The 27,521-nt window shown below is 34.2% G+C and overlaps 1 protein-coding gene across 3 annotated transcripts in view; it reads left to right on the forward strand.

Annotated features, from left to right (window-relative positions):
- The window catches only part of Diaph3 (diaphanous related formin 3), a 440,087-nt gene that overhangs the window by 214,636 nt on the left and 197,930 nt on the right, over positions 1-27,521 (forward strand). For all 3 annotated transcript variants that reach the window (XR_016537097.1, XM_090342066.1, XM_090342064.1), the window contains one exon: positions 17,503-17,742. Coding sequence is in view for 2 of the 3 variants with exons in the window: in XM_090342066.1 (XP_090198192.1) it covers positions 17,503-17,742 (240 nt within the window). In the remaining variant the exon portion in view is untranslated. The remainder of the gene's footprint in view (positions 1-17,502; positions 17,743-27,521) is intronic.

The following is a 27,521-nucleotide window of genomic DNA, read 5'->3' on the forward strand; positions in this document are numbered from 1 at the left end:
TTTTGATGATTCAGATGTAGGTATCTATGTAAATTTATGAAATTTATGCTTATTTTAATTTTAGTGTAGTTTTTTAGAAAATAGTTCTAGATTTTGAAATGTTTTGAGAATGAGTTTAGCCGCCATTAATCTCACTATCTTCTTTAGACTTATATTTTAGTTACAGCTTTTAGCATCCCACATTCTATTTTTTCTTTTGCTAATTTTTTTGAACCTAAAATACTGTGAAATCACATGCTAACAAAAGTCATAAAAGGTCATGTTTCTTTTGTTTTATGAATTTAATAGTTCAAAATAATACATACAAATATACTATAGGTATGTAATATGCACTATTTATAAATAATGTACAAAATAGCATTTACAATGAATTAGAAGATTTTATGACTCGAATTTTTCATTAATTTTAATACTGGAAGATTGGATTTATTATAAACTTTCCTCATAGTAGTTTGAGTCCTCTTGAGTTTTCTTAAAACATGAAGTGGCTTCTGATAGGAACATTAGCTTTTTTGTTTTGTTTTGTTTTTGGTGTGTCATTGGGCTTGAACTCGACCTGAGTACTGCCCCTGAACTCTTCAACTCAAGGCTACCGCCATACACTTGAGCCAAGCTGCACTTCCTATTTCTGAGAGGTTAATTAGAGATAAGAGTCTCAGATCCTTTTGTGCCAGGCTGGATTTGAACCTTGATCCTCAGATCTCAGCCTCCTGAGTATCTAGGATTACAGGTGTGAGCCACCATGACCGGCTAACATTACTTTCTATAGTTATCACATGGACCTGGATTTTCTGGAGGAAATAACTTTGTGGTTATATTGGTACTTGTAGTATTTAGATTAGTTTTCTCTCTGATACTGTATATGTTAACACTTTGCCTCTTTGATTGTGTCTATGTTCATCTTTGACTTGATATGTATATATTAATCATCTGAATGCTAGAAATGTCTTTTGGCTATGATTTTTTTCAGTGAGCCCATGTCTTAATTCTTATCTTTTAACTTGGAATAGTGACAAAATGCACATAAATAAAAAAGTAAAAGTGTAGTATCAGGAAGTAGTATATGTTCCATAGAAGTAGATGAATGAAAGCAGGATCATGTATGTGTAACCAGGGTGATTTGGCTGGGATAACTCTGATAGCCTCTATATGGAATTAATTTTGCAACAGAAGCCTGAATGATTTCAGTAAGATAGGTGTTTATCCTGGAGAAGCACATATATAAGCACTAGAAATCACCAGTACCAAGACTTAGAAGGGAGTTCAGCAATGTGAAGCTTATGTCTTGCTTGATGGGGATGAGCCTGATAGCCATAGTTTGAAGCTGCTGGAGTTTCTTCTAAGAAAATTATTACTAAGTTATAAACACAAGAATTCAAAGGATCATATGGATGCTTTAGGATTATTGTTCTGGCAGAGAGGAGTAAGAAGCAGATTGTGAGATGGGAACAAAATTGAAGTCAATGATCAGTTAACATGCTATTTCAGTGATCTCATTACAAGGTGTGAATCTGTGATTCTCTGACATGGCAGATTCTCATGGCAGTGTCACAGGTGAGAAGTCCAATTCCTATAATTTTGAAAGGAGAGATGATAAAATAATTTTTTAAGGGCTAAATTAGGATGTAAGAGGACTCTACAATTGCCCTCACATTGTTAGCTGATATGTGCAATTAGAGGAGTTCCCATCTGTGGAGGGAAAAGGAAGCCTTGCCTGAAGAATAGATTCTGCGAGAAAACAATCTCTTAGACATATCTATACACATCCAGGTGGACCCATTTACTCTGAGTATAACCTGGGAGTTTAAAACTGAAGGTGAAAATTTTGGTGCTAGTAGCATACAATTGGCCCTTTAGTCACTAAGGTATGGTTTGAGATCTCTTAGGGAATAAATTACAAAAGTAACACTGGAGGCAGTGAAGATCAAGGCAAAATATCTATACATTCCTGTTTTTCTGGGGATTTTCCCTGGAGAAGGTTCATCATCAGCAAAGTTTTGTTTGTTGCTGGTTACCACCCCTCTGAGGAAAAGTGCAATCTCGGATCTAGGGAATTGTGCAAGAATTTGATAATATGACACTATTGCAACTAGTTTCAAAATTGAAGCATGAGTTGGGATGAGAGGGTGATGTGTTACTCATGAGGGATCTTGGGAAAGAAGCTAAAGGTCATGAGACTATGTGTCTGGAAAGAATGAAAAGTGTTTTGCCTCTTAGACCTCATTCTACAGGGAAAGAAAATGGGACAATTTCTAATCATCATTTTAAGTGGTAAAATGTATAGGTATCGTTTTGATTTTAACTCTCATTTAGTCAAGGGATTTAGTTCATTTAGTTGACATCTACATCAAAATAATCATATCAAATCTTGTTATTAAGTGAAAAAGAATCAGTCACATACTGTCAATTTTGTACTTTGCAGAGTGGGAGGATTTTTAGTGTTGAACACTGAATGAATTTTCTGTGAGCTTTTATTATTCCCGTTCTCTTGAAATTAGTAGAAGTCAGCCTGGATGAAATAACTCTACAATTCTTTAATTCATTAGAATTACTAAAAACAGCATGATCTGAATAATATATTTCTTTGAGTTGCTAACACTATTAAGTTCCTCCAGAAGTTTGAAAATTTAACTTTGACCTATTAATTTCTTCCCTTTTTAGGTGCACAAAAATGTATAAAATTTTGTGTTTTATCATCACATGCGTGAACAATGGGTAGAAGTGTTTGTCATTTTTGAGAACTATTTCAATTTTTCTCAACAATCTGTTTTTTAATTAGGCATTACTGGCATTTTACTCAGATCTTTCTGTTTGCTAGTCAAGCACTCTATTACTTGATCCATATATATATATTCCTTTTGTTCTTTTTCAGATATGGTCTCACTTTTTGCACTAATGGTCCTTGGGAGTATAGTTTACCTGATGTCTACTTTCGATGTAGCCAAGATTATTGGCATGAGTCACTGCCTCTATCCTCAACACAGTCTGTTCTTCACTTTGCATACTGCAATTACTGTCTGCTAATGTTGCATTTGTACCTATCCATAGCCTTACATTGGCTTCCTACTGCAGAGTAGTAGGTACATATTCTGTACCTACTTCTGTGTTTCCTCCTTTACCTTCCATTACTCTCTCCACATCAACTGAAATATCATTTCCTATATACTGTATCTGAGACTTGCCAGATGCATGCTTAGGGTGTGATCCTCCAATGTACACATTCCACTCACATTGTTTCTTCTCGTTGGACCGTCTTCTCTTTGTTCTTCATCCTGTTGCGATCCCCTCTGAATGTCCCACTAGTAGTGCCCTGTTTTGTTGCCAAGAACACTTTTTTTTTTCTTTGTCAGTTTTTCCTCTTTGATATTTCTTGTCTTCTTAATGTGTTCTGTCCATTAGCTTACCTATTAGGCTATCAATGGGCTCACCATGAAGACACAACAGGTTCACTAATGAATTCATAGTCTTTAATAATACCTGATATATAATTAGCACCCAGTAAATGTAAAATGAAAGAATTAATAAATTTTCCTGACATACTTTATGATTTATTGTAAATACTGAAAAAATAAAACTATTTAGTTCAATGCTTATAGAGGCTTGCCCACTATTGAAATCTGGCATAAAATAGCCTTGTCTTGTTATTCTAAGTACTTTCAGCCATCCTTTACTGCTTTTCTATTTTGAGTAAATAGAGATGGGTTTGAACTCTGAATTTTGCAGCTATCTTCTCTGAGATAGGGCAAGTTCTATGGATACTTTAGAATAGCAGAGACATGTTATTAATATATTGTACTCAATGCTTCTTGCTGCTGTCAGAATACTTAGATTTGGAGTGCTTTCCTTCTCATCTGTTGTGACTAATTGTAGGACCCCCTGTCTAACAGCCATAGTTCATAGTTCACTCCTCTATGTTCCTTTAGTATGTTTATATATGTACTTTTGTCCCCAAAACTATGTAGGACATATTCCTATAGCCTTATAGACAAACTCTATTTCCAGAGCCAACTTAGATGATCTTTTAATTTCTTTTCTTCTTTTTCTGGCTCCTTTTGTGCCTTGTGTCTGTCCACTCTTTTTTTCCATTTCTTGAATAATAACTAGACATCTAGATTTTTCCTCTAGATTTTTCATGCATGCTTTTCAGTTAGTTTTTCTGGTCTACTATTATTTTGTTCATAACTTTTGGAACAATTTTAAGATTTTCTTGATTGTGCCTGTGCTTTGTAATATGCAGTTTTTTGTATCCAGCAGTAAAGGTTTTATTGGGAGACACTGGCTGATGAACTTTTTAGCTATGTTCTTCTTTCATGACTCTCAGATCTCCAATTGAGAAAATTGCTGGAGTATTTATTTTCAGTTTATGGGAATGTGTTTCAAAGGTATGACTCAAAAGATTAAATTTTTGCTTAGTATAAACTTCTCCTTTGATTTCATTGCACATTTGTAGTCAGAACTGTTAGCTAAAAACTTTAATTTCTAATGTATCCAACTAAAGATCTTAACTGTAGGAAGCACCTGAAATTAAAATGATAGGCAAACCTTTTATCCGTACATTATTACATTCCTCAGGTAGCTGGAGAACATTAAAATCCCATCCAGTATTACTTTGATAATGGTTAGTTTTTAAAATAGGGCATTTGTAACTTCTTTTTAGATGTATTTAGACAATAATAGAAGGGAGAAATATTAATTTAGGTAGTTCAAGTTAATGCCATAAATATTGCATCAGATGAACTAACCGAAGAAGAGAGAAATTGCAAGGTAATTCTATTTTCTGAATTTTTAAAATTTGGGACTGCAAACTATATTCATTTATCTGTCATATTCCTTACAATAGTTTCTTATATCTGCAAAAACCCAAACTCTCATTAATCAGGGATTTAACCAATTACCTCTAGATCTGATAAGCAGAACATAAGGATTCAGTCTAAAGTTTTATGAAGTGCTTGTTCATATTTCATTGTTTCCACTATACCATGTTATTTATATGTAAATAATTATTATGACCTTGTGAAATTACAAGCTGCACAGAGATAAGAAAAAGTTAAATGAATAAAGAAGAAAGTTTTAGGGCCAGGAATTTGGCCTAATGGTGGAGTGCTTGCCTAGCATGCATGAAGGCCCGGGTTTGATTCCTCGGTATCACATACATAAAAAAGAGAAAGCCAGAATTAGTGCTGTCGCTCAAGTGGTAGAGCACTAATTTTTATATATTTGACATATATATTGTTCCTCAGGATCAGTTCTGTTGTGCCTTTTCTTGGTAGAAACAAAATAGTCAACAATGGTCTTTTTTTATTATTATCATAACAATGTAAAGAGGGGTTACAGTTACATTTGTCAAGTAGTTGATGCATTACTTCTCGCACATTGATACCCCTTCTCATGTTTTTGTCTTCATTTCCCTCTCCCCCCAATCATGTTAATTTTATTATTGAGGTGATATACAGTGAGGTTACACTTAAAACATAAGTTAATGAGTACATTTCTTATCCCCCCCTAGCATTTTTCTCCCACCCACTGCCCAAATTGTGAAGTTCATTTCCAACATACTGTCTTGTGAGTATCTATGTTGCATTGGTTAGCCCTTTGTCCTTTGTGTTTTTATAGTTATTATTTTTTCCTTACCATTTTTTCCACTACATTTTATCCTGTATTTTCACTGTATTTGATTTTGATACCTGGTGTACTGTATATATCTTTATCTGAATTAGGGAAAGGAAGGGAACAACAAAATGGTTACATAAGGAACAGTTGTCTTAAGAAACTCTGGAATCCTCTGTTCTTCCCTTAAAGAACCTGAAGGAACTACCTTGTTTGATTGATATTAAAAAATTTTTTTTTGGAAAGGTGATATACAGAGAGGTTACAGTTATATGCATCCTGTAATGAGTATATTACTTTTTTAACAGTCACACCCTTCCTCATTTTCTATTTCCCCTCTAACCCTTCTCCTTCCCAAACTGTAGAGTTCACTTCCAACATAGTGTCTAGTTAGTATCACTGCTGTATTAGTTTACCTTTTTCCCACCATTTCTGTGCTTTCTTTTCCCCTCCTTAAATCAGGTATACTTTCATATAAGGAAGAAAGAAAAAGCAAATAAAAGGAAATAAATAGAAAAAAAACGAAGAAAGAACCATGAACACTACAATTAAAAATGCATGTTTCCATTTCTTGGATTATAAAGGTCATTTTATATGATCCATATGCACCTAGATATTGAGCCCTAGCAATCCTAAGAATAACATCTTTTGTTTTCATTGGGTAAAGATTTAGAGGCCTGTTTAATGCATCATGTCCAATTGCATATTTTTTTTCTTTTACTATTCATTGGGTTTACTTGTAGATTTTTTTGTTTGTTTGTTTGCCTTCGTAGGGCTTGAACTTTGAGCCTGGCTACTGTCCCTGAGCTCTTCAGCTCAAGGGTAGTGCCACTTTGAATTTTCTGTGGTTTACTGGAGATGAGAGTCTCAATGACTTTCATACCTAGGCTGGCTTTGAACCACCATCCTCAGATCTCAGTCCCCTGCATAATTAGGATTACCAGTGTGCACCACAGTCACTTGGCTTTTACTTGTAAATTTATAAGCACATTCTGTTTATTACAGATGAGGTTAAACATGCACCTTATGTTTCTACTAAGTCTGGTTTTGTACCTTCTATATTTTTTCCAAGTCTTTCCATTTCCTTACTGATGGAGCAATGCCATTTTTTCTGATGGAAGCAAAAAAAAATTATATGTATTGTGTATATCTACCACATTTTCTTGATCCATTTGTCCATGAATAGGCATTTGGGTTGATCCCATATTCTACCTATGGTAAACAATGCTACAATGAACATTGTTATGTCTAGCTTTAGTGTGGCTTGTTTGGGGTCTATTGGATAAATGCCCATAATGTTTCATAGGGATGTTCTATGTTTAGTCTTTAAAAAAAACACAAAACCTCCATTGAATTTTCCAGAGTGGTTAAACAAGTTACATTCCTATCCAGGGAGTAGTAGTATTCCCTTTTGGTCACATCCCAGCTGGCATCTGTATTTTTAGTTTTCTTGATTATGATTCTTCTAACTATGGTAAGGTAGAATCTCAATGTTGCTTTGATTAACATTTCTTCTATGGCCAGAGATGTTGGACGTCTTTTGATCTTCTTAACATTGACTTCCCATACGGGTTTTCCTCATTTTTCTGTCTTCAAGTTCAAGATAAAATTTACCCTCTGGAACTGAGCACTTCAGAACTTCAGGGTATGCAAAATGAACTGCATACTTATATTTTGATTTACCCCTGGCTCCTGGAACTGAGCTTCCTGCTGTTTTGGCACTACAGTTACTGAGTTAATTCTAGTATTTATCTGAGTCCTCCTTCTCCTTCACCCTTGTTTTTGCTTTGCTTATGTTTTTATTTTGAATTGAATTGTGTTTCATTAAACATCCTTATCTTCCATACCAGACTTTGGTCTTTTGAAAGGATGGATGTGTTTGTTTTCTTTCCTCTATCATTGGGTCAAGTTTCCCATCTTGCAGCTCAGGCATTATCCGTTATTGTTGCCATTTTTCTTTCTTTTCCAGGGATACCAATTTTGTATCCAAGTTCAGATATTATCTCTTCTTAGCGGAGGGAATATGGAATGTCTTAGTAGCTTTTCCCCCTTTTGTGAAGTGCTAGCATTAAGTTATATGCCACCAGCATTGCCACTATCAAGTTATTTTATTTGTTATATTTGCCAGAGCTCCCCGGTTAAGAAAAATCAAGAATTTACCCAGATTCTTATCTGCAGGACATTCGATTGTGTGTGCTTGACCTATATTATCTATAAATGACATTGGCTTATCTTTATGCATTAAATAGTCAAGTCTCTAGTGTTTTCATACATTGTGATGTTTTCTGCTGGAACTGATTAATCTGGTCTCCTTTCATTTTTTGTTCATTGATGTTATGGTATATGTCTCTTCCTTTTTATACTATACTATGTGGTGTTATTGAAGTTTTATGCTGTGGGCCATAGAGATTTTACCCCATTTTATCAAGTAACTCCCTTTGAAACCAAGGGCAATCATAATCTATCATAATCATTCAGGTCAGGTAAATGGTGGCATATTCAAAGTAAGTTTATGTTTCTAATTGCTTTACATTATTAATTTTTATGCAACTACCTTTGCTTATGTTTTTATCTAAGTTCTAAAGCAGATTTTTTAAAGCATTATATATTTTGAATCTTAACTAAAAGAAAAGTAGTTGAGCTTCTGGGCAATGTTATCTTTTGTTACTCAGTTGTGTAGGTGATATCACTCCTAATACTGTTATGTGTTTTCATAGTCTCACTCCTTTCTTCTCTCTAGAAGAACTATGTCTACTGTGGTTTTTAACTACTTTTTTTTTTTGTGTGTGTGGGTCATTGTACTGTCTCTGAGTTCTTCAGCTCAAGGCTACCACATTACCCTTGAGCCAAGCCCCATATTCTGTTTTCTAGAGGTCAATTGGAGATCAGAGTCTCAGGTCCTGTTTGCCAGGGCTGGCTTTGAATTTTGGTCCTCGAATCTCAGCCTCCTCAGTAGCTAGGATTGATTACAGATGTGAGCCACCATGCCTGGTTTAACTACTTTCTTACTATTAAATTTCTTAGACTTGTCCATGGTTTTTCCTGCTGGTGAATATGTCAAGTTGAAGACAACATTTCCCATCAATTTAATCTCCTTAAAATTCAGATTCATCCCTATATTTTTTATAGTTTAATTCTTCTTTATGTCCATATCAGTAGCCTGAATGCCAGCCTTACCTGATTCCCTTTGTCCTCCTCTTGTCTTAGTCAACATCTGCATAGTCCCCCCATTTTACTTTAATTGTAGGTCCTAGATCCCACACCTCATATCTTTAAAAGCAATGGACATACTTCTTACTGACACAATGGGGTTGCATGAAAATCAAGCACAGAACTTTGAGTGCTCCCCAAAAGTTGTTACCAAAGCTGAGTCAACACCCGAAAATAGCCAATGATTTGTTTTTAGAAGTACTTGAGTGAATTTTATTTGTCCCAATGTAGAAATAGTTCAAGCTATCAAAGCTTACAAGCATGGCCACGTGCCATTGTTAATAGATTAGTAATTTGAATTATTACAGAAGCTCCTCTGGCTCTAATATTGTGGCAATAAAGAATGTTTTATAAAATGGCATAGACAAAGTCACCGGCAAAGGCTTAGTCATTTAAACTACATTGGGTAGCTCTTTGACAGGATGAAGTGGTTAACAAATATTGCAAGAAAAGGCCCTCTTTACTTCAGTAAGCTAATCTGCAGTACAGGTTACTTCTCTAGAGCCACTATTTAAGGCCTTAACTGCCTCCTCAAAATGCCACCAACCTGAATATTTACTATCAGTACTAGCTTTTGAACACACAGATAAAAGGGTCATCTGGCTTGAATTACCCCTCAGGATCTGAGCGTGTTGTTATAATTTTTGTTTGGATTCTGCTACCAGTTCTAGCTTTCTCCTTTACTCTGTGATTAACCTTTACCTCATCCACTGATCAATCTTGAACATGTAATTAATTAACCACTCACAAGTTCAGAGGCTTTAGCCAAAGTGACTCTTAAATGGATGTATCACATTTATAAGCATTTTAATGATTTCTCCAAACCCTTTCATTGTTTAGGGAAATTAAAACAACAACCAGGAGTTATTGTGCTTCTAGTATATTTGTTTACTTAGTAATAATGATATGCCAGTAGAAAACCAAATTTAAAATAGAGTGTACTGGGAAATTAAATCTCAGGAAAGTATTGTTGAGAAAACAAGGACCATCTAGAAAAATAACACTATAATCTTCATCTTAACCGTATCTATATTTGTACTGGCCATTTCTTGATTATTTTTCCTGTTCTGTACCTTTTGAAAATGCTATATATTTCCAGAGAGCAGCTAGTGAGCTCTTGCTATAAAAATAGAAAAGATACTTGAATCATAAAATTTTAGCCGTAGTTTGTTATTCCTATATTAATTTGTACTTGATCATTAAACTTTATGATTTTAGATTTTTCGTGCAGGTAGCTAAAAGGTTAAACATTTGAGTCTATAATAGAATTTGGGGGTTTGGTTTTAAAACTTTAATTTTTTTTTTTTTTTTTTTTGCCAGTCCTGGGCTTGAGCTCAGGGCCTGAGCACTGTCCTTGGACTTTCTCAAGGCTAGAGCTCTACCACTTAAGCCTCAGCACCACTTCCGGCTTTTTTCTATGTATGTGGTGCCGAGGAATCGAACCCGGGTCTTCATGCATGCTAGGCAAGCACTTTAACCACTAGGCCAAACTCCCGGCCCCTAAAACTTTAATTTTTATCTGTCACACCTGGGCTTAAATTCAAGGCCTGGGTACTGACCTCGAGTTTCTTTTGTTCAAGGCTAACGCTCTGCCACAGAGCCACGGCTCTAATTTTTTTTTTTTATTATTATTGCAATTTATCAGAAACAAGAGTCTCACAGACTTTCTTACTAAGTCTGGCTTTGAACAGTGTCTTTGGCTCTTAGATCTCAGCCTCTTTTTTCTTTTTTTCTTTTTTTTTTTTTTGTTTGCCAGTCCTGGTCTTGCGCTCAGGGCCTGAGTACTCTCCTTGGATTTTCTCAAGGCTAGCACTCTGACACTTGAGCCTCAGAACCACTTCTGGCTTTTTTTCTATGTTTTGTGGTACCAAGGAGTCAAACCCAGGTCTTTGTCTATGCTAGGCAAGCACTCCCAGCCCCAGATCTCAGCTTCTTAAATACCTAGGATTATAGCTGTGAGCTACCATTACATGGCTGGGGCTTGCTTTTTAAAATTGATTTTTCTTTTTATCATTTTTGATATGGAAGCATGATATTTTCTAGTCAGACCATCGATGTAGTATTGTAGTATTAAAATTTTTGTGGCATAATCTGTTTAATTTGTTTCATTTATGAAAACAAAAAAAACAAACATCATTACAGTCACATACTAATTACTAGCCATGCATCATTCATTTGAAAGAAAGCCTTGAGTGTTTTGTAGTTATAAGCAAAAAGGTCTCTAATGATTCATCACTTTGTAAACAGCATTGTTTTAAGGTTGCTTTTTAGATCTATCATTTAGTGCCTGGGAAGCATTTTACATTTTCTGAAAATCATGCTACCTTTGCCTACATATATTCTTAAAGACTACTAGAGGAACAGAATGGCAAATATGAATCTAGGCTTAAAGTACTGAATTACTATCAATTTTCTTGTAGTTGTGACTTGCGTTTCTATTAGTACAAGTATCTCATGTTTATTTTCATTCTTGTACCACACCTTTGCAGGCCCCATTATTTCTGGAACATTCTCTGGGGTTAAATTTTAATAAAAATTGAGTTGATACTGTAATATAATATGCATTCTATTCACTATGCTAGTCATACAGATGCAAATATAAAGTTGGATGAATATATATCAATTTTTTATGTATGTGAAAAAGCCCTCCCTGGGATAGGCACAGTTGCTCATGCCTGTAATCCTAGCTACTGTTGGAGACTGAGATCTGAGGATCCCAGTTGAAAGCCAGCTGGTGCATTAAAGATTGGGAGACTCGTTAGCCCAGCCATGCTTGCCAAATAAGCAGGATAAGTGTGGCATAAACCATCTAGAAGTTTAGCACTAATAAAAGGCACTGGGTTACTGGCCCTGTTAGAAAAGGATTCTTAACACCTCACAACCACAGACAAAAGAAAATGTGCTTTAATAGTAGGTCAGGCAGAAAAAAGGATCTAAGGTCTACTCTGCATCTACTCATTCCCCACCAAACATCAAGGCTTGACTATGTAAGGCTAGGGAAATGCTTGTTAATTTTCATGAATTAACAGGGACAGAGTATGAAAACGAAACTCAACTCACTGCACCACTTAAAACCATCAAATTACTTTCTGATTTGTCTATAATTAAAATAGTCTTCAAAGGAATATCATAGAAATCAGAGTGGTTACATTTTAGATAAATGACAGTCTTTAATCCCAAATTAAAATTAAATAATAAAATAGAGTATAATGAAAACATAAATAAGATGTGAAATGATCCAGTTTATGGATTTTACAATTATATGTGGGTGTGCTGGGTATGTTCAAAAAACTAAAGGCAATGAACTATAGAGAGGTAAAGGAAAACATGGTCTTAATTAAGGAATCTTTTCAGAACAATAAAAATGGTAACTATTTACCATATGGTACCATTCAAACTGAAAAGTTCAATAACTAATTTGAAATTTTTAATGTAGAGTTTACCAGTATATAGGCCGGAGCAGAAAAGTCAAGAAATTATGAAGGCAGATTTATAGAGTATAAATGTACAAGTCTTGGCTTTACTTTGCTCCTATGAAACATGTAAGAACTGTACCATATGCACTTGATGTTTTATAGTTTTCTTAAATAATTTTTAGCATAGAAGCTTTAATATCACAGGAGTACATTTATTTAAAAAAACTTTTTTAATATTCTGAGTACTCTTTAAACATACGGTACTTGAATAGCTATTTTTTTTTAAGCCTTTCTTTCAAATGAATTTAACTTTTTTTTTTTTTCTTGAGAATTCTGGAGATCATGAACATATTGGCCGGCTAACAGTAGAAGATAGACATATTTTTTCACATAATTAGAAGAATGGAGTTCAGTAACATTTTTAAGTATCATTCTGCTAGTAGATTATAACTACTTTTTCAAAGTATTTTCTCATCCTTGCTTATCATCCACTCCCACAGGAAATGAAAAAACTCACTAATAGACAAATATGAGAAGAGTGCAGTCTGTTAAAGCATGTCTCTCTGTAAGAGACCTGGAAACATTATTTAAAGTTTAACACAATTAAGAAGTTGTTGGATTAATAAAAAGAAATGAAAGAAGTATTGACATAGTAGCCTGATGAACTTTCAAGGGTCATTCTCTACCATGTGGCATATACTAAATAATGAAAGGAAATTAACATTTATTTCTTGTAAGAATACAGTACAGGGAGTTTGAGTTGCAGATGGTTTTAAATTGTGAGTATTCATCTCCATACTCCAATGCTCTGAGAGCCTGATTAATAGAAAATTAGCTGTAGGTCCAGGTTCTACAAGGAATATGACTTGAAGCTGTCACTTAAGCTTCCCAGAACCCTGTTCTGTTATTCATTACAGTTGCATATTTATGAAATATCCATTCAGTAGTTAGACAATTAAATGAATAGTATATTTTATAATTGACTTCAGAAAAGAATGGCAAGTATTGAATATGAACTGAAATTTCTTTTGAAGAAGTACTGGATTAGGATACAGTAAAGCCAGGGTAAAAGTGCCCTCATTTTGAATAAGTTGACTTTAGATAACCTTATATTTGTGAAAGAAACCAAAAGGACAACTATGTATAATATTTAAACATGAATGATTTCACATGGTGAATTAATTCTTTTTATAAGTGAACACATGACAGGAAACAATCATGGGATATTACATCTTCCTTGGGAAACCTACTCATTACCATTTAAGACAGGTAGAAAGGGCTACACATTAAAGACCGCATAGGCAGCCATAACTTCTGTGCCTCTCATAGCACTGAGTGGGGCTTAGTCTGTACTTGCTGGTTCATTGATTTTCCACAGCTCTAGTCACCTTGCCTTGTCCCTGTACCATCACAAATGTTGCTAACAAGCAAAGTTTTGAAATAAAAATTTTCCTTAGTTACTACTTCATTGTGGCATGTCTGTGGATGGCAGTATGGAAAAGGTCTAAGACCACTCCTCTATTCTTTCAAAAATGATAAGGCTATAAAAGTTATTGCACTTTTTCAGATTGATCTTCAGAATATAATTCACTGTCAGAAATTTGGTGATATGAGTTTATATTAATAACCTTCCATAACAATAGGCTTATAAGTTCTTCTATAGAAATGGAATTCTATCTTCTATCATTCTAATTATTACTTTTGACTCATTTTTACTATAACCTTCCTTCTTTGAAATAAATAAGTTTCATTTGCCCTTTGGAATACAATTTACCATTGGTTTTGATTTCTGCCTTTTGTTGAATATTTGGCAGCCAGTCAAGTTTTGTAGACTTCATTGGAATGGAACAGAGCGCCAAATATGGGTAGAGGTTAGGTAAAGAAATATTTTCAAACATATGTATATATTTTCCTCACTTTTTAACATCTACTTCCATCTGAGTTAATAAACTTTATATATGAAATATTTGCCCTTCTCATGATACATCACAACAGTTAGATCATAAATATTAGCTTCAGTTGAGCATAGTTGTATTTTTTTCCCTTAAAAAGGACAACCATTAGGCCTAGGAGATAATTGTACAACTAATGAGGAAACTAAAAACAGGAATAAGTTCCAGATGACCTGTCAAGTCTTTCAGTTCAGTAACTTGGCTCAAAGTGTATTTATTTAATAATAGTCATAACACTAATTTATTTAAGATTAGAAGTAATAACAACATAAAAAGGACATGATAAAAATGTTTCATTCAGAGCTTTGTTTCTAGGTTACCTTTGCTGACTTTGCTTTGTCAGGGATTTTTATGAACTTATAGTACTTTGTTCCACATTACATCATAGACTAACTTTCCAAGGTAACTGTCCCTAGTGCCAGATAGACTCATTACTCATACAAATATGGGTTATATTTTTCTAGGAAAATTAATTACTTTATGTTAGCTGCATATGGCTAGCTTGTCAGCAGGAAAGTTTTAACATATTTTGGGGTGGTATAATGTAGGCATTTAAGCAATTTTTTTCTCCTGTGTGCATGAAACAATACATTAATATTCGTTCGATAATATTGTGGCATGGGATACTAGAGAATTCTTACTAGTGTTTATTGCAAAGTGCCAGATACTTCATCATCTTGAATCTAGCCTCTAAGTGAAAAATAGGACATCTTGTGAATGGCTGTTATTTCATGCAGGACATAAAGTGTTTTTTTTTTTTAACTGTCAGAATGTTACATATGTTACCAGTGTAACATGCAGATATCTGTCTTTTGCAATATTTATGGATAAAACCAAAGCCCAGAGATGTAAATCTGTTTTGAGGAATATTTTCAAACAAGTTAAATGGATTTATGAGAAGTAATCACTGCTTAACCCCTACTTTGTATACTAAATGCCTTAAGGGATCAATTCTTGCCCACTAAGAATTTATTTTCTACTAGTGCCATCCTCGTCATTACAATTTTACATTGCTTATATTTTATAAAACAGTAATTCTTTGTTATGTTTGCAATCTTTTTACTCTTCTATGAAAGAAAAGAGATTCGTAGACAAAGGAATTTGAAATCATTCTTTGAAGTCAAGGAATTGGGAACACTAAAATATTTTATGAATCTTAGTAACTGCTGTATTATTAGACTGCTTAGTATCTTGATTATATCAATATTAACACATATCATGTGGCTGAAGAAAATGCTAGGTAGAAATTGGATATTGAAATTATTTGCCAAAGAAATGGTTCATTCCATTTGAACCCATTTCTTCAAAAGGGCCTACTGAGAGTTTATTCCTCATTGCTCAGGTTTTGTTAGATGATTTGTCACAGTTTTGTTTTTATTAGGACAGTTTATGTCTTTTCATATGCATGTCTGACAATTTTTGTAGTAGATTTTTATCTTACTTTGGGTTTGTTTTGCTTTTTCCCACAGAAATGAGTATTGAACCCTGTGAATATGAGGGAAAAGTTCTACTACTGTTCTATACCCCTAGCTGTATGCTGTTGAAAATAAGTGGATGGGGCCAGGAGTGTGGCCTAGTGGTAGAGTGCTTGTCTAGCATTCATGAAGCCCTGGGTGTGCCACATACACAGAAAAACCAGAATTGGTGCTGTGGCTCAAGTGGTAGAGAGCTAGCCTTTGGAAAAAAAGGGCTAAAGGACACTGCCCAGGACATTAATTCAAGCCCTAGGACTGGCAAAAAAAAAAAAAAATAAAACCCAAAAAATAAAACCAATGAAAGTAGATATTGTACTACGATCAAATTCAGTCCCGTGCATGATTTTTTAATATCATAGTTGACATTCTACAAATGAAGGTGAGCGTTAGCTTTTCCTTTTGAGTTGGTGACAAAGGGAACTAATCTAGTTACTATTTTTGCCTTAAACTACTTCCAATATTTTCTTGTATATTGCCATCCACGTGATTTAAATCCCAAATAATAAATTCACTAAATTCTTTTCTGTGGAGGAATACATTTGTAGATAAAATGCAGTGTACTTGATGTCTACATGTAAGTGGTTATTACTTTTCATGTGTTCCTAGAATAAATGTTTTAGCCCTTACCTTTTATTAGAGTGACTCACTGTAAGATTTTGTTTCTTTTTTATATTTCCATAATTTTATTTAAATTTTATTGTAAAAGTGAGGTACAAAGAGGTTACAGGTACTTGAGTGAGGTAATAAGTATATTTCTTTTTGAAGTGTCCCCCCTCCCTTAATTTCTCCTAATTTTTCCTCCTACCTCCACGTTATGTAGTTCATTCCTAAATAGTGTCTAGTGAGGATCACTGCTGAACTACTTCACCGTTTGTCTCACTGTTTCTGTGCTTCCCATTCCCTCCCTCTTAAACTTTATACATAAAGACAACAGTTATAGAAATAAAAAAACAGTAACAAAAGGTATAAATCTATGGAAAAAAGAAATAACTGCAAACCATATAATGAATACTTTATTTCTATGCATGTTTTTTAATAACACCATCTCCCTGTAATACTCTTTCTTTTCTCATTGTCTTACGCTTTTGAACAAATTATTCTCTTTTCATACATTTGTACAAAGCCCCATTGTTCTTTTTGAAATTCGACATTCCCAGAAGAGAGAAACCCAGAATTCCTAAACAGCATTAACATGGTATGTGATAGATGTGTGGCTTTGTACTACCGCACTTTCCTGCTACTACCATGTTTTCTAACTTTGATTCTACTAATTTAGTATGTGTCAGTAGTCATTCCACTCTCTGTTTCTGAAGAAAGTCAATTTAGCACAAATTGGGACCTATTTACTCTCCCTCTAACACATACTGTTAGTCAGCAGGGCTTCTGAGGACAGCAATTGCTATTTGAAGAAAACAAACCTTTTTTAGACTTTTCTTGAGTATGTTTTAAACATGACCTCATGCATTTCAATACTGAACAGAGTTGATTTAAGATCATGATATGATGCTTTGTAATTTGTTGCCTATGAATCTTGTTACAGTTTTAAGATTCTGCCTTTAAAAAGAATCATGTTTACTCTGTTATTTAATTAGACATCAGTCTTTCATTAAGGCTTTCTTTTCACTGTACATCTAAATTGTTAATTTTGTGTTTTTGAGGGATGACTCTGGATTCCTTACAGAAATAAGCAGAACTCTCTTCTCTTCCTGCCATCAGTTTCAGAGGACATATTGCTTCTTCGGTTCTGTCATACCAATAAATCATCCCAGATTACTTGCAATTGTACAGTACTAAAGTATACCATGCCTTTTAAAGGAAATCTGCTATTTTCTTTTCAATCAGATGAGCAATGTGAAGAGACTACGGCCACGGCTCACTGCTATTCTCTTTAAGCTTCAGTTTGAAGAGCAGGTGAGCAACATCAAACCTGACATCATGGCTGTCTGTACTGCCTGCGAAGAAATAAAGAAGAGCAAAAGCTTTAGCAAGTTGCTGGAACTTGTGTTGCTAATGGGAAACTACATGAATGCTGGCTCCCGGAATGCTCAAACCTTCGGATTTAACCTTAGTTCTCTCTGTAAAGTGAGTTTGTTTTTCTTAAAACACGTATTTGCCTGAACACTTGCTCTTAAATGTCAGCCCTGATTACATTATTGAATTTTTTTTAAATTTTGATGTGCTCATTATCAAGAACTGGAACTGAACCATGAACTCAAGCCCAGAGTGAACTGAGCTAATTTACTCAACCTCTGAACTAAATCCAAATATTAATTTTCTCTGATCTGCAAATCCTTCAGTTGTTTAATAACAAAATTATTTAGTAAACCTGTGCTTTCTCAAAGCAACGAAATGGAACATTAAAATATTGCTTAATCTATATTTGTTTAGTTCAGGATTCTGTAAATGACGATATTTATTGAATTTTGCTGAGGATTGTCTGAAATTTTACCTTTAAATATTTCTCTGAATTGTCTTTTGTGACTAGAAAAGGACTGTTTTGTGTAGGAAGGGGAAATAATTATATTAGTAATAAGCATTTCACCAATGTCATTGATGAGTTTAAAAGGTTTCTAACTATAGTTTTAGAGCATACAAAAATTGACTAAATTTGTACTTTTTTAACTAACAGGGATTTTCCTTAGGATGAATTTACTTGCAAATATTATATTCAGTGCTTTGTATAACACAAGTGCTTACTGAGGTCTGGGACATAGTGATAGTGCTTTATTGATCTGCTTACCATAAATTCTTCTCCGTTATACTTCACCTCAAAAGCTTTCTCTTATTCTTGACCTTCTTACTTCTGCACTCCCTTGATTAAGGAATTTGATTATTGCTATTGCCAGTTATGTAGAAAGGTAAAAATAAAAATGTTAATTTTAGGTATAGCTTATGAAAAGTTATTTCACTGAATTTTCTCACAGATTTTCTATCTTAAGTCTTTTATTCATACTTGTACCTTCTGAGTTTTCTCTTCTTCCTTTTCCATCATTTGTTTCTCCTGTGTTATTGTCCTGGACTTCTGTATTGGGTCAAGTTCCCTTTGTGAATGACAGTTCCTGAAACACAATATGGACTGTATATCCATTGAGTACTTCCTTGGATGTAGTCCTGTGCCAGATGCTTTACAATATCATCTTATTAATATAGTGATTAGTATTTACATGACATATGTGGGGGCTCACACTTTCTGTATGTAAACCACTAATTATGTTGAGTGCTTCACTGGAACTGTGCTCAAAATGCTAGAGCAGCTGAGTTAGGCTGGAAAGGCTACCTTACCTTCTAGAGGGAAACTAATTATCTAGAGATGTTGAATGAGGAGTAGGGTCAGAGAGAAAAAGCCATTCTAAACAAAACAGTTTTCATGAAGGCTTATGGTGTGCAATGTGTGAGTCCCCTGAGTGATCTAGTACCTTTAGCATTATATGGGACAAAATTTGGGGAAAATGGTGGGGCGGGCCGGTGTTGGACATTGGTGTCCATTGGTAAGAGCTGTGAATGGCATTCTATAGAGGTATTGATGGTTTAAAGCCATATCATTCTACAAAGTAGGTAATATGATCTGATGCTTCCTTGGAAGATAATCTTATAGGTAATGTGCATGCATGAAAACCATGCTGTGCTGTCAGATACTGTTATCATTAAACATATACGGCTATTTCAATTTAATTAAAATCTAAATAAAATCAAATTTTTAGTAGTCTTTATTGTTACTGCATGGTTTGTTTTCAGTATCTCTATTGACAGCATATAGACATAGCTCAGTTCCACCAGAAAGTTTTCTAGGTTAGCTTTGGGTTTGAGAGTTACAGTGGGGAGCCACTCAGTGACTTGTAGACATGGACTATAGGACCAGGAGTGTGAGAGGAAATTGACATCAAAGGATAAATATGGAAGATGGTCTTGAAAGTGAAGGAAAGAGAAACATCAACTGTAATTTCTGTTTTTAGTTTAGCCAACTGAAAGGTTGATATAGATGCTTACTAATATGAAATGATTGCTCAAAAGGGAATTAGCTTAGCATCTGATATTACTTCCCCTATTTATCTAAGGAGATCTTTTTTACGTTTCCCTATGCAATAATTTAGCACATGTTTGCATGTGTGCCTTATAACATTCTCTTCATTTTGAGGTGATGCAGTCAAAAGGAAAAAGGAGTAGTAGTAGCATTTGAGATAGGATGCCAGAGCAAATGGAGGGAAATACACAAATTCAACCTTTGGGGACTTCCCAGTGGTTGATTATTACGGACTCTGAGGGAGGAGGCAAGTTAGACTTTGAATTCTAAGATTTCCCTGAGAAAGAAAATTAAGGAAGCAACAGCAAGATGAGGAATACAGCTGGGTGAAACTAAGTCCACACCTGTAAATCTATAAGAGGTTGTTTTCTAGTACAAAGTATCTGTTCCTCTTTAGTTTCATATTACCAAAATATAGTTAACCATCAAAACTTGGCTGCTTGCGTATTTCTTTTTTTTTGCCAGTCCTGGTCCTTGAGCTCAGGGCCTGAGCACTGTCCTGGGGCTTTCTGAAGGCTAGAGCTCTACCACTTTTAGTCATAGCACCACTTCTGGCTTTTTCTGTGTATGTGATACCCAGGAATTGAACCCAGGTCTTTGTGCATGCTACGCAGGCACTCTACCACCAGGCCAAACTCCCTATTTCTTTTTTTTTTTTTTAATATTTATTTTATTGTTTGGTTGATGTACAGAGAGGTTACAGTTCCATTTATCAGGTAGTGGGCAGTTCTTGAAAATTGATACCTCCTTCCCGTGTTTTTTTTTTAACTCATTTTCCTAAGCCCCACCCCCTCATACTCATTTTGTTTCTCCCTTTCCCCCACCCTTTTTTTTCTTGTGAGTCATAGGGCTTGAGCTTTGCCTGTGGGCTGCCCCTGAGCTTTTCAGTTCAAGGCTACCACCCTACCCAAGCCCCACTTCCCATTTTCTAATTGGAAATAAGGCTAGCTTTGAAGCTTGATCCTCAGATCACAGCTGCCTGAGTAGCTAGGATTACAGGAGTTAGCCACTGCACAGGGCCCCTTTTTTAAATATACAAATAAACATATATACAGTATACCAGGTACCGATGTGAGATACAATAACGTGAGATATACTATAAAGGTAAAAGAAGAGAAAAGAAATAACTTAACAAAATACAGTAAGAACAACAATCACAAAGATAAACCTCTTGTCTCCTTATCCTGGTGTTTATTTAGTTTAGCCTCATCCTGTATGCCCATATGTATATAGCTTTTTATTGCCTTCTTTTCAGAGAGCTGTTGACAACAACTGAGCCTGATTAATGAGGTGGAATAGCTTAAAATAGTGCTCGTTACATAGTAAATAAATAATTCACTACATAACTACTGAATGAATGAATTTGTTACAATATACACAGTGTAGAGTGCCATATTTATTTTGTAGTTGAAAATAGACTTACTCTCATTGAGATACAATCACTGATGCATAGTAATTTTAAGATTCTATACAAATGCAATACATGCTGTTATTCTTTAACAACATTACTCTGCAAATCAGTTAATCTGTCTCCAGATAAAGAACTGACTATATTTTTATGCAATGATATTGGATATTTTGATCATCTCTTGTAGGAGCCTTCTGTTGTACCAGAAACAAAGTAAATACAAGTTCATATATTTAATAGACTACATGTCAAGTTGGAAGTATATTTTGAACAAGATGATAATCTTATTGTATTTATTATCAGAATTACCAGCTTGATCTTTGACAATTGTCACTGAATTTTTCACATTGCATATAAACCATTTGGTTTGTTGATAACCCCTACAAAGGAATTCCATATTTATTTGGCAGTTGTAAATCAGGGGCATACATTAATCTGATAAAGCATGCTGAGTAGTTATATTGTAATAATCATTCTCTATTCGAAATCCTTACTGTTAAATGACCTTTTCAAGTTAAACGTAAGAAAAAATATGCATGGAAACTTACATTAAATTGTTAATATTGTATTTTTCAGAAATATGTGTATTAATGAATCCCAAACTCATTTTCTTTGAATTTGAAATCAAGATGGGTAACCATATTTTCTCTGAATTTAGGGAGAAAATGATTATTCATTTCCTTTTGCCCCAAAGATCTGAAGTAATAATGACAATTAATTACAGAGTGAAGTATGAGCTATAAAGTGAGCTTTAATTTGGATTTTTTCCACAATATGTGAGTAAGAATTAAAGTTGATGTACACATAGGAGATTTTTCTTGTGGCCACAGTATGGTACAAATATTTTCTTGAAACTTTCTGCTACAAATTGTGATTTTGTTCTCTCATGAGATAAAGCTAAAAAGCCCCCAAAATTGGCACGTGAATTTTTTTCAAAGGCAAATGTTTTGAGCAATGTTCTTTTAAGTAGTAGTGGTCCAATCATTTTATTTGAATCTTTTGTCTATAGTCATCCCTTTTTCCTCTCTCCCCACAAAATTTTTTAAAGTCCTTATAAATGCTTTGTATACCATTTTACATCTCATGGTAAAATATAAATATGCTTTACAGTGGCAATAATGCTACCGCTAGTTTACGTAAAATGCTATAAAAGACTTTTCTTTCTGATGGATTGGCTTTTTTAAAGGATAAACTTGGTATAGTGCCTGTAATTCATTGAATTCTCCAATGGTATTATTCTGAATGAAAACTAAATAATGGGTATTTGTAATTTTGCATATAAACACCCATGTTCATATATATATTTATCTAAATCTACAAATATGCAGTGACTGTTATTACTAAAATATGAATCCATATTCTTAGAAATCCAGTTAGCATTTGACAAATACTTGTCTGCCCAAAATACTTATCTGGTTAGTTTTGAAAGTATTTCTTAAAGAGGACCTTCTAGGAAGATTTTCTTTCCCCTCTTGAAATAGATCCACATTCTAGTTAAGGAATATAGTGACCTAGATTAAAGTTCAGTATCACATTCAAATGTACAAGTCTTCATGAGTAAACAAATGTTTACTGTTTACTAATCAGTAATTATTGTGACTAATGAGTTGAGTAATTTGTGAATAAAAAAGTATTCAGGCTGGGAGTTTGGCCTAGTAGTAGAGTGCTTTCCTGGCATGCACGAAGACCCGGGTTCAATTCCTTGGTACCACATACATCGGAAAAAAAAAAAAAAGGAAGTGGTGCTGAGGCTTAAGTCGCGAGCTCTAGCCTTGAGAAAGTCCAAGGACAGTGCTCAGGCCCTGAGCTCAAGCCCAGGACTGGCCAAAAAAAAAAAAAGTATTCATAGATTTATATGGTGATTGTTCTAGGTAATTAGATAATTTGGCTTCATGGATCAAAGAAATAGGTATAAATTTTGAAGAATACTAAATACTATAAATTTTATATTAATGCTCATATTGATTAAGAAAATTGTAGAAACAATTGACTTTGACTGACTTTAAATTTCTCTACATGGTCACTTGTAGAACTCTCTCTCTGTTGTCTGCAGAACATTTTTAAGTTTCCTCTAAAAGTTGAAGTTTTGAAAGATCACTAGCCTGGAGGGGTGGATTGGGAAGTAGATTAAAAGAGGATGAGGGTTGGCACTCAAGATTGATTTGTGTCTACATTGTTTACTAATACAGTTATCTGTGTTATCTTTTGGACAATTCATTAATATGCACAGGCTAACCCAAGTAAAATTACTTCACCAAACCTGTGATGCTAATGAACTACAATGAAAACATTCCATTTCCTTTTAATACCTCCACTAAACTTCTTGAGTGGTTTTATAAAATGAATACACTTCTTTCTTAGATTACAGTCATTTGCACCCTGGAGTTTTCTTCAAAAATATTAGTAACTAGCTACTTTATGAGTTCAATTAATTCAGGATGTATGAATTTGGATCCCTATCATTGGTATGTTAAAATGTGCTACCTAGGTGATTTGAATACTCAGTCTAAACACAGAATCATTTTATGTCTTTTACCATACTATTTCTGATTCATTATTTGGAACCAACCAAACAACAAACATAAAAGAAAGAAAACTAAACAACACTAAAACAAAAATCATTAAAAAACAAAAGTTACGGATGAGTTGTGAAAATATTTCCCCCAAACTGCTGCTTTTCTCTCATACCAGTCTGATCATTGTTCTAAAATTGAAGGCTGTGAGGAAAAATATGAATTTCCAGTACAGAGTGAAATGGAAAGAAGTCGGTGGCCATTGTCCTGAGTCATAGTGGAAGCCGATATGGAGAATTTTAATGACTAAATCAGGAGACATTACCTCTGTTTTTCATGAATAGTTTCTATTTTATATACCTCTGTAATTATTCTGGTTAACTTCATGATTTTTGTGAAATTTTCATTTTCATGTACCCCTTTTATACTATGAAGCTATTTTAAAGAAAGATCTCTGCTATCCAGTCCTTTGTTCCATCTGTACTCATTGTCTGTTTTAGAAGAGTTTTCATTTTTTTTTTTTTTTATCAGATTGCCAGTACGTTTTGGCACCCTTTAAAAGTAAAGCAGTCATGGGCCAAAGACATGCAGATAACAAATGCCATTCTTATTTTACATATATCCAATTAAAGCAGAGAGATCCTGGTTTCTAAAGTGATATGAATGTTTAACCTCCTTTCACTTATTCATTGACACATTTAGTTGCTAGCATTTTTTCAGGACATATTTAACTGGATTTATTTGTGTTTTTTTTGAAGTAAAGTATTTCTGTATCATAATCCCCCCCCCCCAATTTTTAAAACATCATAAATGGGAATTATTCTTTTAATAGAATCTAAAAAAGTAGTTTTGTCAGTTACAGGCCTATGTCCTGTCATCTTTGATCACATTGTTGATAACAACTTGGATCACAAACATTCTGTTCTGGTCAAATTAATTTTTGCCTGAATACTCAGCCTGAAAAGAAACCACTTCAACAACATTATTATAGGTGTTTACGGCCCATTAGAGATTGCACCCATTACCGTCCCCCCTGCTCTCTTATTTAGTTTAGTCTCTTCCTTTACCACTAACTTAAAATTAGTGTCACCACCAGATTGCAACAGATTAAAATTTGTTGTATACAATGAAATTTGTTGCATCAATTGCATATGTTATATAAGAAGAAAGATCCCAAGTCAGTAATATTCTACATAGGAAATAGTAACATGACTAAATGCAGTCTGAAGTAAGAAAAAAGAAAAGAAAGTAAGTGAAGGAAGGAAGGACAGACAAACCTGTTGGAGTTGTAGGCTTGGTCAGGTGGTCTCATACAAAAAACAATTGAGGAAGATACAGTTTACCCATATTCTTAAGGATCCTATCAATATTAAAAGAATATTAAAGGAATATTATGAATAACTTAATGCCTGCAAATTTGATTACCTTAATGGGATGTATACTTTTCTTATAGGAACAGGAGTAAGAATAGAAGGTCTCTGCTCACCTCTTCTATTTAACATAGTAATTGAAGTCTTACATAATTCAATAAGACATGAAAAGGAAATTGAAGATATTCAGCTTGAGAAACAAGAAATGGATCTTTGCTCATAGAAGAAGTAATATAATTTCTATACAGAATGTGAATAAAATGACAGAGTAACCATCCTGCAGCTTCTAAATGTTTATCACAGAGTTTCAGGATGTGATCTTTAAAAAAAAAAAAGTCAGCTGAGTTTTTCTATACTAGTGAGCAATTGGAATTTGAAATAAAAAACAATATATCATGGCATATTACTATCTTAGAATCCCCTAATAGGCAGTATACTAACAAAATACATGTAAAATCGGTATGAAGAAAATAAGGAAACTTAGAATGAGGAAACACAGATCTTAAAATGAAATAACAACTTATTCTCCATTTATCAATGGAGTTGCAATATTATTTTTTTCCAACTGACCTTTACATTCAACAGTATCCCATGTATAAGTCTTTCCTGTAAAGACAACAAGATCTAGAGTATTAAAGAAGTACTAGAAAATAGGATCTAAATTGGACCTTTGAACACTACATGACTTCTAGACTTGGTAAAAAACTACCATAAATTAAACATGATGGTATTGCAGCAGGGATAGAAAAGGCTCAGAGAGAGGAAGATAGAGGTACAGAGGAGAAAGAAACAGGTAGGAGCAGAGAGCCAAGAAACAGTATCACATAAATATGATCAAATGAACTTTGACAAAGATGCAAATAGTCTAAAATGAAGTATTCAGGAACACATAAACATTTAATTGCCAAACTCAAGCAAACGAAAACAAAAACCAATGCCTTCACAGTCCTCATGTCTTTAACAAAATTTATTCAAAATCTATCATGGATTCTAATCATAAAATGTAGAAATGTGTGTAGGATAATAGTGCAGAAAATCATTATGACCTGAAAATTGGAAATCAAGAAATTTTAAAATACTGCACTAAACATATAGTCTGAGAGAATAATTTGATGATCTTCATGCCATTAATGTTTGTTGGTGTAAAACTTAAAGAGAAAGCATAAGCCACAAGAAAATCCTGGCAGAAAAATAAAACCACTCCTAAAATTCAAGCAAATTGGGCTGGTGTTTGGCCTAGTGGCAGAGTGCTTGGCTAGCATGCACGAAGAACCAGGTTCAGTTCCTCTCTACCACATACATAGATAAAAGCCTGAAGTGGTGCTGTGGCTCAACTGGTAGAGCTCTAGCCTTGACAAAGTCCAAGGATAATGCTCAGGCCCTGAGTTCAAGCCTAGGGCTGGCCAAAAAACAACAACAACAACAAAAAACCAGTTTTTTTTTTAAATGACCTGAAAATAAAAGCAGAAACCCCACCCAAGAAGACTTCCCAGCAGATAATCAGCTGTTAAAATAATGTCAAAAAAGTTAAAGTGTGTAATGCTGGTATACTGACCAGATTAAGTACACTTGAAAAGCAGCTGGTATGAGAAGATCACATTGACATCTTCTCAGCTTCTTAAAACCAGACAATAAACTTGCCAGGTAAAGAATACTCTACTTATGTAAGAAAGATGGGATACCATCGTGTTCAAGGATCAAAAGCAGAATCTGAATATTGTACAGATCTGTTAAAGATAATAACTTCAGCCTTTCCTCATAATTTTGTGTCCACTTTCCAATTGACTGTCATTTGTCCAACTGAATATATGAGGAACTATATTTAACTGCTACCTTGGGTCTTCATTTCTTTAAGGAGATACCTGTGACACATGAAACTTGAGCCTTTTCCTGTTAATCGGGCTTATGCTATTTAATTCTCATGCTTGGACAGGAATTAAAAAGGAATGAGAGTGTTATGATGGATTTATAACGTAATTACATCCATCCAGTGCAGTGATGGACATGTAACTCCTTTTATTTGTCAAAATATGAAATAAAAAGATTCTACTCTAATTAAAACTGCGGACCCTAGTTAACAATAGTCTGGCCATACAGATAGATTGTTTTAAAGGACTATGCCACACTAATCCAAAATGTTGATAGAGAATTTTGTATATGGAAATAAAGGTATATGGGAATTCTGTATTTTCTGCTCATTTTTATCAGAAAAATATTCTAAAAACAAGAAAATAGCTTTTAAAATAAATGTTCTACTTTGTAAAATTAAAACTGTTTATATTAATCTGTTCTGATGCTGATTCACAATCTAAGCATTGCTTCAATTATTATTAACTTGAGACTGGTACTTTGAAGTTCTATTTTAGTTATATACCTTTGGACAATATTGGACTATAGTTAATTCTCTCAATCTGAATTCAGTAGGAATATTTCTCTTATAACTTTTGACATACATTACTAAATTGCTTTCTGAGGGATTTTCCTAATTTGCATATTTCATAGCATGTGGGAGCAAGCACAGGTCTTACTGGATATAGGCCTTCCTGGGA

Source organism: Megascapheus bottae, chromosome 11 (genome assembly GCF_031878675.1).
Source record: "Megascapheus bottae isolate mThoBot1 chromosome 11, mThoBot2.hap1, whole genome shotgun sequence".
Lineage (NCBI taxonomy): Eukaryota > Metazoa > Chordata > Mammalia > Rodentia > Geomyidae > Megascapheus > Megascapheus bottae.